This window comes from Equus caballus, chromosome 1 (assembly GCF_041296265.1).
Source record: "Equus caballus isolate H_3958 breed thoroughbred chromosome 1, TB-T2T, whole genome shotgun sequence".
In the NCBI taxonomy this organism is placed as follows: Eukaryota; Metazoa; Chordata; class Mammalia; order Perissodactyla; family Equidae; genus Equus; species Equus caballus.
Window position 1 is genome coordinate 173,150,518 of NC_091684.1, and position 16,022 is coordinate 173,166,539.

A 16,022-nucleotide genomic window follows, 5' to 3' on the forward strand; every position below is an offset into this window, starting at 1 on the left:
TCCACTCCCAGGATCCAAACCGGCAAAACCCTGGGCTGCTGAAGCAGAGGATGCGAACTTAATCACTTGGCTGCGGGGCCGGCCCAGAGCAATTCTTAATACGAGATGTTTGAGGCAATTTAGTGCTGATGAGAACTCCCGCAATAGTTATTTCAGAACTTCTTGATACTGGACAAACTAGGTCTTATTTTAAAAAAAGTATCTGTGGAAAATATAAGCACAGATGCCACATGTTGTGCTCCCACTTATGTCTGAGTTTAGTTTAGTTTACTTACTGCTGTCAGGGATCTGTCTGAGTTTAGTTACTGCTCTTTTCAGTCACAAACATATATCTTTTTTTCAAATTCATTATTTTGAGAAATTATAAAAATATAAAAAATTGAATATGTTAATATAAAAGGTATATTCTACCACCCATAATTACTTTGTTCATATTTATCACATCTGCTTTGTCATTTTTATTTTAAAAAAAAGAAAAAAATTATGCCATTGTTATGAATGAAACCCTGCCACTGCTGCACACCATTCCAGGTCCCATTCTTCTCTCCAAGAGTAAGTCTTCTCAGAATAAATTTCCCAGCTCCACTTCCTCTTTATTTTCATCCTAGAATAAAAGAACTCAGAAAACATTTCTCCCTTTCATTTGAAATTATAACCAAAGGCCTATTTTCTAAAAGAGAGACCAAAAGTACTGGGAAAACTTTCGTCAATGAGACATAGCCACCCACCCACCTGTCAAGCCATTTCCTGTTCTGAAGCAGAAGCATCACCGAGCACAGAGGAGAGCCCAGGCCAGAGCAAGAGACTTCTCACCCTGCAGGGGAGAGCTATCAGCATGGCACTTGTTAGCTTGCTGTGGGCGGTCGTGGTCTCCACCTGTCTTGGTAAGGGAGGTGAAGGTCTTTATTTGTAATGCTTTCTAACTGGGCTGTGAAACAAGACAGAAGATTAATAGAACAGAAATTGCACTGTCTCATAGAGCCCAGCTACACGGAGGCAGAAGCTGGTATGTTCTGCCTGAAGCTTGAATCAAGAAGGAGAAAGGTGGGTGGGCATGAACCAGCTTGTGAGTCCACCTGCTTTCTCTCTCTAGTGTGATACCCCAGTGCAGTCTTTCTCTCCTCTTTCACACAGGATCCAGCATGGCCCAGACGGTCACTCAGCCTCAACCAGAAATGTCTGTGCCCGAGGCAGAGACTGCGACCCTGAACTGCGTGTATGACACTAGTGAGAGTAATTATTATTTGTTCTGGTACAAACAGCCTCCCAGCGGGGAGATGATTCTCATTATTCGCCAAGAAGCTTATAAGCAACAGAATGCAACAAATAACCGCTTCTCCGTGAACTTCCAGAAAGCAGACAAATCCTTCAGTCTCAGGATCTCAGACTCCCAGCTGGAGGATGCTGCAGTGTATTTCTGTGCTTTCATGAGGGCACAGTGAAGCAAGCAACAGGGAGAGGCTTACAGAAACCTCAGACCTTGACATCTGTGCAAAGGTTGGGGGAAGTGGTTGAGGTAAGAGGAACATAGAAAAATCATCGATTTCTCTGCAGAATAAAAGCTTCTCCTATTGAACATCAGAAATACAGAGAGATGGATGTCTATAAGTTGTAACCCTTAAAATAGTAGTAATAATCATGATGTGTGTAGTGCTTTCCAGTTTTACAAAGTATCTTCACACATACTGTCATGTGTAACTCTCATAACTTTGTATGGCACATGTGACAGGTCAGATTTCCTAGCATTTCCTCTGTCCAGCTTTATAGTTTTCCTGGGAGCTCATACCGCTAAGAATCGTCACCTTTCCAATTTTGTTAATTGGTGCTTGTTCTTTTAATTGTCCATCCACATCTGAAACTGAATCTCCTCAGAACAAGTTATCTATATTAGAACACAACAGGTGTGATAAGGGGGCATAACTAGGGAGGGGCTCCCCTGGTCCTACCATGGACCTAAAAGATGACCTAGTTCTTGATACTTCAGTCAGCTGACTTCCAAGAATGATGGAATGGCCTGTTAAAGGCTCAGCTAAGAAGCCAGCTCAGGAGCAACACCCTTAGTAATTGGGATGATAAACTCCGGGAAGTAATACTGTTTGTGAAACCAATAGCTGATATATGGTGCTGTGGCACCCTAGCTAAAATACACAAGGTTAGAAACCAAGAAATGGAAATAGAATAGACCTCTCCTATCACTCCCTGTAACTTATTTTCACAATTTGTGTTTCCCTTTCCCACAACCCTAGGCTCTGTTGGATTAGAGGCCCTAGTTCCCAGAGAAGAATGCTTCCACTGGAGGATTCAGTAAGGGTTCCTTACTGCAGCTATGACTGACACCTAGGTCATTTTGAACTCCTTGTGCCAATTGTCCAGTAGGCAAAGAGAGGAGTAAGTAGACTTGGAGAGGTAATTGACCCTGATTATCATGAAGCACCAGGTTGTTATTATACAGTGAGGGCAAGGAGGAATATATCTGGAATTTAAGTGTTTCACATTGGGTATCTCCATGCCCAGTAAAAATAGCGGATGGCAGTTGCAGAAACAAGACCTAAAAAGGACAATGTCACTGAGACCCCTCAGTAATGAAGGTCTAGGTCATCCCATCAGGCAAGCAACGTAGGTCTGCTAAAGTGCTATACATTGGTAAGGAATCTGGAGAGTATGGCGGAGGAAGGAGAAGATGAGTATCAATTATAGTCTTGGTACCGGTTAAAGAAGTGGAGCCTGAAGCTCATGTCATGCAACGCACCCCCCTCGCCCCCGTATTAAGTGTTTAAGATAGATTTCAGCCAGCCACAAACTTGAAGACTTAGTGACACAGTGAAAATAATATAGGGCAAGCATGCATCTGAGTTGTCCAAAGAGAGCCCTGTAACAAATATCTCAGGTGCCTCGTGATCACGTCCAATGCCTAGCTCTGATTTTATCAATAGCTATGGTGGACAATTCTGTGGACTCTTGGACTTATCTCAAGCTGATAACATCCACATTAAACACCCACTGTGTATTTTTCACTTCTTACCCCAGGGCCTCCTCTGACTCCTCAGGAGGTCACTCAGCCCATGGGCAAGCACAGCCTGAAAGTATAAGGGGATTACCACCCCTGCTGGCAAGCACCAACCAGTGAGAAAAGAGGACTGATGAATGCACTAGTTCATGCCTTCCAGCAGACAATCCTGAACGGCATCCCGTAATGCTTCTCAGAAGATCCTGGCAGAATGAAGCCCCAATCTCATACTACCTACTGTCTCACTCCTACTTCCTAAGGTCCCTTCCTAAATAAACCACCTTCCCCTGAGTCCTTGCTTCAGGCTCTATTATAACAAAATTAAAGCAGAGTTTCTTTAAAAATTTAATAAAGAACAGAAGAGAGTTCAAGGTAAACTGTACTGGGCTGATTGCTAATAAGAGCAGGTGGTTGCTTTAGTGACTAATTGGAAAAATAGAAGATGTCACTTTATTTTTTCAAAAGACGGTGAAACAGATCACGTTTATGAAATTCCAGTCTCTGCAGATGTGGGATCACGTCTTTTCACTGCACAAAAACTTTGCTTTCCAAATCTGAACTCTTTTATCATTATCCCTATCCGTGAATCTGCTCACCCTGTACTATTTAAACCTCATTCCTACTTCTTCCCAAAATATACCTCTATTCCAGTCAGTCTGTTCTCCTTCCTGGTGCACAGGCACTTCAAGCTCTTGAATTTCTTTTTGGGTTGTTCCATTCCCCCAATTTAGCTTTTGTGTATATTTCAGGCTGGTCAAATCTTATTAGTCTTTTGAGTACAACTCACGGTTCATCTCTAACAGAGAATCCTTGAATTCCGTCTCTTCTAATGTCATACAGACCTGAACCTGAACAAAGCAATTTGACTCTTAGTGACTTACCTTTTTAAATTATTTGCTGTTGTGTCAAGGTACTGAACTTTACAGTCTCTATGAGGACAGAACTCTGCTCTGCATACTTCAGCATTCCTCGGTGCTCTTGGCACAGGCTCAGGCACGTAATAAGTACTTGATAAAGCCTGAAGATTATGCTTAAAATTTATCTTATAATCATCGAGTGTTCATGAAAGAATATTAAGGGGAAAATTTGGTATGTTTTAACATAGTCACAGAAAGTTTCTTTGAGAAGGTAAGACATGATAAAAGGTAGGATTTTTTAAAGCAATAATAAAGGGAAGAATGGGTATATTTTAAATATCAAGTTCTCTTCATTGAGTGTAAATAGAAACCTGAAACTCATATAAACAGATTACTTCCAGAAAAGATCTCTTTACTAAACCAAGTTATTTCTGTGTAGAGGAGCAAATCCTAGGAATTACCTCAGTAATTATTTGTTTGACCTGAAGAGGGCACTGCATGCATCCATTGACAACAGTCATTTGAAAAGCCCGTCTCATGGTCAAAAACCTGCTATGTTCCTAATACATACGAAAAACCTGAAACAAACGATCCTTTATATAAAGAGTCTAGGTCAGATTTCCACATTACAGAATCGAATCCTCCATGGGCCTGGGAAGGCCAAACCATGGAGTAGCTTCTAGGAGTCAGATTTATGATCTGATGGCTTCAGTCAGGATGTGAGCTGGGAGAATTTATGTCATCAGGAACCCAAAGGACCCAGAAGGTTCTGAGATCTAGTCTCTATCTTTTATAGAAGGTACTCGAAGAACAAATGAATTCTTTTGTGTGTGTGTGAGTGTGTGTGAGTGTGTGTGTGTATATGAGGAAGACTGGGCCCGAGCTAACATCTGTTGCCAATCTTCCTCCTTTTGCTTGAGGAAGATTGTTGCTGGGCTAACATCTGTGCCAGTCTTCCTCTATTTTATGTGGGCTTCTGCCACAGTGTGACTTGATGAGTGGTGCCAGGTTCACACCTGGGATCCGAACCTGCAACCCCTGGGCTGCTGAAGTGGAGTGTAAGAAGTTAACCACTACACCACCGGGCCAGCCCCAGAAATGAATTTTTAAAATCCATCCTTTAATATTATCTTTTAAGAAAAGTAACCATCAGATGAAGAAAGTTCTTCTTAACTGACCATCCAAGAAGGAAACAATTTTATTAGCTGCTGTAATTATTTGAACAGTGTTTCAGATCCATGGATACAGGATGGAAAGGATCTATAATGAATCTGGTGTCTTTGTTTCTGTTCTGGTTTTTTAGGGCTTTGGAGCACAAGAGTGGATTAGCAGCCTCCTTCGGTGTTAGTCCCAGCTCCTCCACTCCCTGCACATCAATACCACACAGTCAGGAGACTAAGGCACCTTCCTCTGTGCCAAAGGAAATCCTTGCTCCCCAGAGAGCGCCAAATACACTGGGCCCCACTCCCTGCATTGGGACCGCCACTCAGGGGTTAGTAATCATCTCCTCTGACAAAAGAAAATTGTAAATGAATAAAAATAAAACTTTGTTGAAAAGACTTTCAACAAATTTTTTGTTCACTCTATTTTCAGATAAGAAATTGAGAGTCATGAGAACACTAAACCCGAGATGTCTGAGGTGTTTAGGAGTGGGGACCCTCAGTGTTCTCTAGGCAAGATCCACCCAACTAAGAGGGAATGTCTTGACCTCTGGAGCAGCTTCTCCAACTTGTGCCATTAATTGTTGATGTGCCTTTGTTTCTGCCTCTATAAAATTTCCCGTATGAGAACATGGGAGTAGGCATGAGATGTTCACATATTTTTCTCCTAGTTTTTACCTTTTATAGTCTAACTAGATAACCCTTATGATAAATCCTGTGACAGCAGTTGCCAGATGCTGTTGATTCCCAGGGGTACACAGTGGAATTTCTCAGACTGCCCAGAAAGGGTACTACTTTTCTTTTTTAACCTTTTCCTCTCTTTCCTTTTCCTTCTTCACCCTTCTTTTCTGCTTAATATTTTGTAATCTGGCTTTGCTCACCACCTTCTATGGACTTCCTAAATAACCCAACCCAATAAACTATCCTTACTTAAAACAAACAAAAACACAAAAGACAATGATCATCTGGGCAAAATATATATTTTAAAAAAAACGAAATGAAAAGACAGCTTTTGTCCACCCCCATATTTGCCCACTTGAAAGTTCTTTCATACACATTTCATATACATCATCTCATTTGATCCTCAGAGTTCAACACTGTGATTACCTACCTGTGGAAGCTAGGGACTGAATGGATGATGGATATAAGATACTAAAGTTCTGATAGGCTGGGCCCAGAGGATCAAGAAAAGATCTAAAACAACAGGATAGACCTTCTGGTTTGAGATCCCCAACCAGCACTACAGGCGCAGTGAATGCAAACAACAGGCAGAAAACATTTATCCTGAGAGCCTCGTTAGTGAACTCATAGCTTCAGCTAGACTGAGGGCCAGAGAAAAGACAGCCTGATCATCTAAAGTTTCCTATAAAGACTGAAGAGGAGAAGGGAAAAATCATAAAGTAACGACATTTTTACCAATGTCAGTGACTCTGACCAGAAAACGGTAGGCATGGCAGAAAGAACTGTGCCATCTACAGAGACTCACCAAGTTGTACTTTAAGAAGTCCTCTGGAGTTAAGAACATCCATGGCAAAATGCCCACTGTTTACCACATTTCCCAAATGGAATTAATAAGCAGGTTGGGAGAGTTAAGGCCACTGGTCCCTATACAGCAAGTCAGCTTTTAATTTAGTCTTTTCTTCTCCTTCTTTTATGCAGGGGGAAAAAAGTTCACATAAAGCTGGACCATCGAGGTGGCCTTATCTAAGACTGGATGACACAAACTCCGTAGGAAGAGAAAAGAAATGCAAATGAGACTAGCGGTTCCTTCCATTGTGAGTTTTCATTTTTGCTCAGTTGCCTCTTCTATAAATTGAGGACTATAATTCCTGACCTTTCTCCTCTGAAAGAATGCATGTATGAGAAAACATGAGATGGCGATATAAAGCTTCCAGATGTGCAACACAGGATGTTTCCAAGTAAATTATGTATTAATTGTTCTGATTCTTCATTCACAAAGCCATGAATAGATGTGCACAAAAGTCCTTACAGGCACATTTACCACTGGTATTGCAGAGTTCTAGAACTTCTTGACACAGCCAAAGCCAGATATTCTTAATAAAAAAGGCATCAAGCAAATGGCAGTGCCATTAGACATCAGAATCCTGGTTCCAATTTTCTCTAGACTGTCTGAGTGTTGCAGTTTTCTTTATCATTGTTTTGAGTTTTAAGAAATGATTAAGATACAGTATTAATCAAAGAATAATATAACCAAAACCTGTGTTATGGCTACCCAGAGACCGTTATGATAAAGAAAGAAACAAAGGAAAGAAGGAAGAAAGGAAGGAAGGAAGAGAAAGCTGACAGAAAATTGAAGTCATTACGTTAGCCTTGCCTGTCTTTTCCCCACTCATCCCATTTTCCTCTCCAAGATACGACTTCACAAAAACAATTTACAAGCAACTTCTCCTCTTGACTTTTATTCCAAAATAAATTACACTTCAGACATCTTTTTTCATTTGGCACTATAGCCTAAGATTTATTCTCTGAAGCAAAAAACAAAAGGCATTGATAAACTTTCTAAGCAAAACATAATGAACGGCCCACATGACATGTGATTTCCTGTTCTGAAGCAGTGATGTCACCAAGTACAGCTGATACCCAAGCTTCAGATCAGAACGAGAGACTTTTTTTCACCTGCGGGAGAGCTGCCAGCATGGTTTGCCCTGGTTTGCTGTGGGTGTTCGTGGTCTCCACCTGTCTCGGTAAGGAAGGCACATGTATTTGCTTTTACCAGTATACAATAGGACTGAGAAGGGGGAAGAAAAATCAATAACGCAGGGATCATACCTCCTCATTGGTCCCTGTTATTGGGGGCAAGAAAGTTGATGGACTTTGCCTGAAGCTTGGATCAAGAAGGAGAAAGGTGGGTGGGCATGAACCAGCTTGTGAGTCCACCTGCTTTCTCTCTCTAGTGTGATACCCCAGTGTAGTCTTTCTCTCCTCTTTCACACAGGATCCAGCATGGCCCAGACGGTCACTCAGCCTCAACCAGAAATGTCTGTGCACGAGGCAGAGACTGCGACCCTGAACTGCGTGTATGACACTAGTGACAGTGATTATTATTTGTTCTGGTACAAACAGCCTCCCAGCGGGGAGATGATTCTCATTATTCGCCAAGAAGCTTATAAGCAACAGAACGCAACAAATAATCGCTTCTCCGTGAACTTCCAGAAAGCAGACAAATCCTTCAGTCTCAGGATCTCAGACTCCCAGCTGGAGGATGCTGCGATGTACTTCTGTGCTTTCATGAGGGCACAGTGAAACATGCAACAGGGAGAGGCTTACAGAAACCTCAGGCCTCGGTGTCTATGCAAAGGGCGGGGGAAGTGGTTGAGGAAAGAGGAACATAGAAAATCATCAAGTTCGTGAAGTACCTTCAATGTATCCATTTCATTTAACTCACAACACTGTGTGTTGTAGAGGACAAGTCAGATATTCTAAGTGTCACTGCTATCCAGTGACTCTCATAGCTCTAAGTGAAACTATATTCTGGAATCATGCCTTAAGCTTTTTACGGTGTGAATTACTCTAATGACTAGTCATCTGCATGTCCCATGGTAATATCAAAGCCAACATATCCCAAATTGAATTTCTTATCCTCCCCATAAATCTTATTTTTTCTTTATTTTCCCCTCCTCAGCCTCACTCAGGATTCAAGCACACAATAAAAATCTGCTGTTGCTGGGTTTGGAGAATTTCTTCACCCTCTACCTTCTACCATAGACCATCTGATTTTTTATGTGTGCACATCTTATTTCTTTCTAACTACAAAACAGTGCAAAAACCTACGTCATGTCTGTCTCATTGTTTCCCAGTTGATCAGTCATTCTTCCTGACTTTACCCTAATTTCACCCTGCACTTCTTAAGTTTCTTTAATGTACCATTTGCCTGACCTAAGAAGATGAGGAAAGAGAAAAAACAATTGTCAAACAGGATTTCGTGTGCTGCTAGTACTCATCAGCAAATGCTAAAAAAAGATTGATTTCTGGTAATGCTATCAATGCTTCTGATGAGGCAACCAAGGAGGAGGTGAACCATTTAGAAGAACCCAATCTAAAGTGGCTCCAAGCAGCTGCTGTGGCCAGAATCCCATCCCTGAGAGTTGGGGGATGTCTGGACCTGGAGAGGCTTCCATCCTGCTTATGCTAAGGGAAAAAAATAATAATAAATTGGGAAAAACAAGTGTCAACCTTTCTTTTTATGTTCATAATTCCCCCAACACATAGTTTTTACCATTGAGACCGCTTGTGGAACATTTAATTTCATCTGCCCACTTTGAGTGAGTGATAGAGTTGGATAAGACACTCTACGGCTGCAATAGTTAAGTTCAACGAGTGGGTTCCAGAGCTGAGCTTAGAGGTATGTTTAGAAGGAGTACTGGAAGTTACTGGAGCTAGGAGAGGCCAAGGGAGCCAAAGCCAGACTGCTAAATAATAACTAAAAATAAGCACTCGCAGGAATACCTGTCATCTTTAGTATCAGTACTGGCAAGAGGGATTCAGTACCCAGACTAGAACTAGAACCAGAGCTGGTGACATACAGAGGACATTTTGGATTTCCTGTGGCTTCTCCACAGTTTTCCTGAGAGCTCCTCTCCTGCCTGCCTTAGGGCCTCACAGCTAAGGGCCCCTTAGTCCCCTTGAACAGCTCGGGGCCATCGAGCACTCCTCTTTAGCTTCATGTGTTACACCAGCCCTGTTCCCCAAATCCCACTCACTCCCACCATTCACTTGAAGCGCACCCCTTCAGCTCCTAGAACACCATGCCCCAGCCCAGGCTCAGTAGTCCAGGCTCTTGCTGGTCTGGAAAAGTGGGTCCGACATCAAACTCAGTGAAAGTATCACCTCTCACGCAAATCAGATAACCCCGGGCCATTCACATTTTACCCTCTTCTTTCCCCTCAAGTCCAAGTCACCAAGGCTTACAACTTCAGCCCTAGTGATGAAGTTTCATATCAAAGCTTGCTGCTTCTTTCCATCCTTGCTTCTAGTGCCTTCATATAACTTATCTTCTTTGAATTAGTAAATAGTCATCTATCTAGTCCCTCTGTCCTTAATTGTGCCTCCCTTCAAACACTACCTCACACAGCCCCTCGTGTGACCTTCCTACAAGAAAAATCAGATCATGTCTATTCCTCTTTCAGTAAAGCCCCGTTTCCCACAGAAAGAACCTGTGATGATTCAGAATTTAAGTCCCAGCTGAGCAGAGACCGCTACTGTATCCCCAGCATCTACCATGCCTCAGAGGGTAAGGGATCAAGACCTATCTACTGAATGGATTAGTTAGCCCCACCATATGCTCTCGTCATCTCAGCACATGAAATTGTTTCCTGTCTCTATGCCTTTATGGTCACAGCTCCCGCACCATGGAACACCCATCCCTGTTCAACCACTTCACTATTGTTCAAGATGTTGTCAACTTCCCCTCTTCTCTGAATCCTTGTCCTAACACCCTTGCCCAGGAACAACCAACTGCTTCCTCTTTATGGCCCTAACTGAAACTCTAAGCATATTTCTTATGTAGCAAACCTAACATTTTCTGGAACTTATAAGTATTTTTTACTGTATCTCCATTAAAATGCAAGCTTTAGTTGCCAGGGGCTGAATTTTATTCATTTCAATAGGAAAAGTGCCTTCAACATTCCATAATTCACAGATATAATTTTTTAAAGCTTTTTTGAATGAAGTTAATTAATTAATGGCATTTTCCTCATTAAATGTGATAAAATAAAAATTGATAACTTTTTTATTTTGCCATCTCTCTACAGCTGTGTCAACCATAGATTCTGGGCTAACTCAGAGGAAACAGAGACTATAAGGTGCTTAGAAAATTAATATTAATGACAATATTATATTAATAATAATAATATTTGTGGTAGCTAACTCTTACTGAATATGAATATGTGCCCCACATTCTGATATGTGCATAGTATGTATTATTTCATTTAGTAGCTTCAACAAAACTATGCTGTAGATACTAATATATCCCAATTTTATATGAGGAAATTAAAGCTCAAACAGGTGAACTTGCCTAGAATCGCACATTGTATGCATGGCTCATTAATCAATGACCCTTTGCCTCCCCAAAGTGTCACAAAATGTTAGTCTCTCAGTCTCATTAATTTGATAGACACATAGATTACAAGAATGAAGGAAATGCATGAAAATAGTGCTGAACCATGCATACACTTGTAGTCTGTTTTCACTTTTTCTAGGATAGTAACTGCATACTGCCGGATTTCATCTTTGTTAGAGAAGTTAAAGTAAAATTAATCATATTGCCATTATTGTGTTTTTACACAGGAAATTTGTGCCTTTTTAGTGTTAGTTTATAATTATTTGGCTTGTAAATTTTCAAGAATTTCAACTCCTGAAATGTATTTTTCAATAGAATTTTAAATTTAAAATACAGTCTTTGGGGACCAGCCCAGTGGCGCAGCAGTTAAGTTTGCACACTCCGCATTGCCGGCCCAGGGTTCACTGGTTCAGATCCCAGGTGCAGACCTATGCACTACTTATCAAGCCATGCTGTGGCAGGCGTCCCACATATAAAGTAGAGGAAGATGGGCACAGATGTTAGCTCAGGGCTAACCTTCCTCAAAAAAAAGTTTTGGTAGAAGTGTTAATAAATGTTCCAAGTGTCACATTGTGCAGCTCAATGAAGAATGCAAAGGTTTAAAAGGAATTTCTAACTTTTCCAAATTATTATAAAAAAATCATTTTTTGTAACTTTTTTTTCATACGGCTGGGTGTTGCTGTGAATGCTCCTTTGCACTTTTTTCCCTTCAGTGAAAAACTAATATACTCTGAATATTTTCCCACATAAATAAACAGATTTTCCATAGCATGAGTTCCTTGGCTATAAAATTTTACATCTTTGGAATATACCTTAGTTTACTCAATCAGTAACTTTTGCAGGTGTGCATGATAAGGTGAGCTTGGCTACCAAACTGAGGCTATTATAAGTAAAATTGAGGCATTACAAACAAATACATGTACATAAATCTATATGCAAGTAAGAAAGAGCCCAGATGAAAGTAACTGAAGGAAAAAACAAAAAAACTGTTGGCGGAAAAAAGTGAAAAATCCAGGTTAACTATCCTTTCAGGAAGGGCTGGATCCAGGTGTTCGAATAATGTCACCAGTAATACATCTCTCACTTGGCTGTGCTTTACTCCATTTTGGCTTTATTCTGAATCAGGCTGTGGCCAAAGTGATGGCAAACACAGCCACCAGGAGGATCAGACTTATCTCCTGCTGTATTACTTTCCTCTTGCTGCTATAACACAACCACAAATTTAGCAGTTTAAACAATACAGATTTACTATCTTCTGGAGGTCAGAAGTCTCACTGAACTAATCAAGGTGTTGGCAGGGCTGCATTCCTTCTGGAGTCTCCAGGGGAGTCCAGCTGAAACCCTGAGCCTTTTCTAACTTCTGAAGGCTGCTGCACTCCTTGGCTCATGGCCCTCTTCCATCTTCAAAACCAGCTCTGACCTCTGATACCATTGTCACATCTCCTTCTCTGACTCTCTTGACCATCCCACTTTCCTCTTACAAAGGCCTTTGTGATTACATTGGCCTCAACCAGACATTTCAGAATAATCTCAATATCCTCAGCTTAAGCACATCTGCAAGATCCCTTTGGCCCCGTAAGATGACATGTCCACAGGTTCTAGGAGTTAGGATGTGGACATCATTGGGGAACCCTTATTCTGACTATCATACCTGCCAACTTAACAACTCAAGCAAAAGGAGCAGGTTTCTTTCCTGATGATTCCAAAAACCATCCTGGGGCTGACTTTGCCTAGACTGACTTGTTCTGATCTGGGAAATGGAAAGAGGTGGTTCCCCAAGGCAAAGGCAAGATACTATTAGAAGAAGAATGAATAATACATAGGCAAAATAACAGATGACCCCTATACTATTAATTAGCTTACAAACTCCTCTTGTCATCAGAAAAGGAGTGATAAATCCACATATTAATTCCTATAAAGTAATTTTTTTAATTACCAAAATTTACATCTGAACAGAGCAAGCAAAAAGCAATGAGTACAATTGCTTCACAAAGAGGTACAAGTTCTGTTGACCAGAAATTCAGCGTAAACAATTATTCAAGATTATTTCAACGTGTTTCTCAGTAGATAAAAGGATGAGTAAGCAATGTTTAATGGTAAGTTTAGCTGAGAGATGTGTTAAATTGTATGTTTGATAAACTGAAACTGAAGAATAAAAGAAGAGTCAGCTTGATATATATCACAAGCTATGCCAATGCTAGTGTTATATTCTAAACCTAACACTCCAGAAAAAGTTCAAAGGCAGCAAATACGGAGAAGTCAGGACAGAATCATTCTAAATCACATAAACTGTTTAGGCATAATTTTGAGCATTTCAGTTGCAGATGAAAGTTTTGCTTATCCAGCTCACACAGATCCTCACACTCTATGAGACTGGTTCATTTGGATGTCTCTTAAAACAAAGAAAGCTAAGGGTAGGGAAAAAGGAGCCTGGCAGACAATAAGAGCCAAGCGAAGATTTTATTTTGATTAAAACTACTCATTGTGGAGGTATCCAAAAAGATTTGAAAACACATTGAAGAATTAAGACAGGTTAGAAAATACAAGAATGTGATCAGCACTTAGTGAAAAAACAATCAAAGGGAAAGAAAAACCAAAAGAAAAGTTGGTTAGAGCAGCAGAGAAATTCAAAGATGAAGAATTGAGGCAGAAATAAATGTAGCAGGAATGCTGAAGGAGGAGGACAAACGTTTACACAAGTTATGAAATGCTGGCAAAAACAAGCTGCAGGGTGTAAAGTAGAATGTCCTGGAAAAGATTTACCAAAGTGTTATAAACTCTTAACGTTCAAGCACAAGGTAAGAAAGATTATGACAGCCACACATAAATGTATGAGAATTTTTAAGATTCTATGATGATCATGGAGCTTTGCTGTCCAATATATATTAAACGAACTGCAAATTATCTATAAAACAATTCTGGACATAATTCAGGAAAAGTAGAGTTAAGTACCTCAGTATAGAAAAAGAGAGAAATAACCAAAATGTAGACTAAATGTCAGTCAGTTGTAAAGAGCCCACTGGCATTGCAATATTCAGCATATTCTTGAAATTTAAAAGAAAAAACTAAACTCATGTAAAGGTCCCCCAAGAAATACTGCTTATATTTATACTATACGTAGTTTATTTACATTTATATTTGTATTTCTGATCCTCTCAGAGAGGTGATCTCTTGGCAATTCCCCACTCCCTCCCATCCTATTAGATCTAGCCCTGAATTTCCCAGGAATTCTCTTCCAGAGACATGCTCAATGGCTATAAATTAATCTTCATCCTGATTATCTCAGTGTAAGATTCTGACAAATAGTAATGGCAAGCAATAGGATATATTGGAGTATATGAGGAAGCCATTTGGTGTAAACCTAATTCGGCCTGACTTTGTTTTTTCCAAAAGGGCCTGACATGGCCATTGAGCATGCATTGTATATCTGCTTTAAACATTTACTATGGCAAGAACAAATGGCCTTAAGATAAAGGTGCAACTTCCCCCGACATTGGCATTTCCTTAGGGATAAGTATCTTTCCTTAGGCTAGGAACTGATTGCTGTGCTCACCTGTGACCACTGAGCTCGAGACAACAGACCTGCCACCCTGCTGTGTCCACTGAGACAGCAGACCTCCCTGCTGTGTCCATCAATCGCTGTGCCGACAGAGCAGTCTCGCGACTACTGTAAAAGGGACAATTCAATCATAGGTGAAACATCCTGTTTGGGGGTATATAACCACTCTGTGCACCCCACTTCTTCAGTGCCCTTTCTTCCTTTGGGAAGAAAGGCCCTGAGCCACGGTCCTCACATTTTGGCTCAGTATAAACTCTCCCAAATTTTCATTTATAGATTGGTTATGGATTATTTTCATCAACAAACTAAAGATTAAATGCTTGGCATAGTAGGGGATCCCCACCAGGATTCTGTTCTAACACTATGATTCTCTCCTCCCAACCTGCATCTGTTCTGACATCTGTACCAGGCACCAAATAGGTTATTAAATATTGGGCTAAAAGCTTTTCATATCATTCTAACCTAGGTAAGACAGCTGACGCAGGCTAAGGGAGAAACAAGAAAAAAGGATTTTTAAAATTTTGACATCCAGAGGTATTCATAAAATACAAGTATGGTAGATAAGCAGGTATGAGCTATTCTTATCCTTATCCCTACTTCAAATTATTTTTCTAACCACTCTGTGGTCTGGAATATTCAATCCTTCTTATGTGAATGGATAATGGATGGATGTTCCTAATCCCGATTTCCAATGTATGGAGGGTTCCCACATCATAATTCTCTGGACATCAACTGGGCGTCCTGCAAACCCACTCAGTTCTGACACTATCTGCCTGGCATCAAATCCTACAGGTTAAGGGCTCAGTCCTACAAGACTGTATCCCCCACATTTCAGATGCCAGTGGCAAATCTGGGTTGTTATCTGTACTTCTGAATGACCAGCTACAAATCAGAGGTTCCCATGATCTCTTCCTTGGGCTTAATTAATTTGCTAGAGCAGTCACAGAACTCAGGAAACTTATTTACTCACTAGATCACTGGTTTATTATAAAAGGATATAACTCAAGAACAGCCAGATGGAAGAGATAACATAGGGCAAGTTATGGGGAAAGGGCGTAGAGCTTCCAGGCTCTCTCCCAGCGCACCACTGTCCCAAATCTACATATGTTCACCAACCTGGAAGCTCTCTGAGCCTTGTCCTTTGGAGTTTTTTATGGAGGCTTTATTACATAAGCATGATTGATTAAATCATTGGTCATTGGCAATTGACTCAACCTCCAGCCCTTCTCCCCTCTCCAGAGGTCAGGGGGTGGGGCTGAAGACTCCAACCCTCCTCTAGCAACAACCTCCATCTTGGGTGTGTTGCAAAAGTCATCTTATTAACAAAAGGCACCTTTCCCATGCTCATCACAGGAAATTC

General features: G+C 40.8%; 2 gene segments (V, D, J or C); both read left to right on the forward strand.

Annotated features, from left to right (window-relative positions):
* The first annotated feature begins 776 nt into the window (after positions 1–776).
* The window catches only part of LOC100057843 (T cell receptor alpha chain MC.7.G5-like), a 435,091-nt gene continuing 419,845 nt past the window's right edge, over positions 777–16,022 (forward strand). Inside the window, 2 exon segments of the C gene segment in view lie at positions 777–884; positions 1,135–1,438. Coding sequence covers positions 836–884; positions 1,135–1,438 — 353 coding nt within the window.
* On the forward strand, positions 7,603–8,288 carry LOC138919098 (T cell receptor alpha variable 38-2/delta variable 8-like). The segment is given in 2 exon segments: positions 7,603–7,729; positions 7,981–8,288. Coding segments are annotated over 2 exon segments (435 nt in total).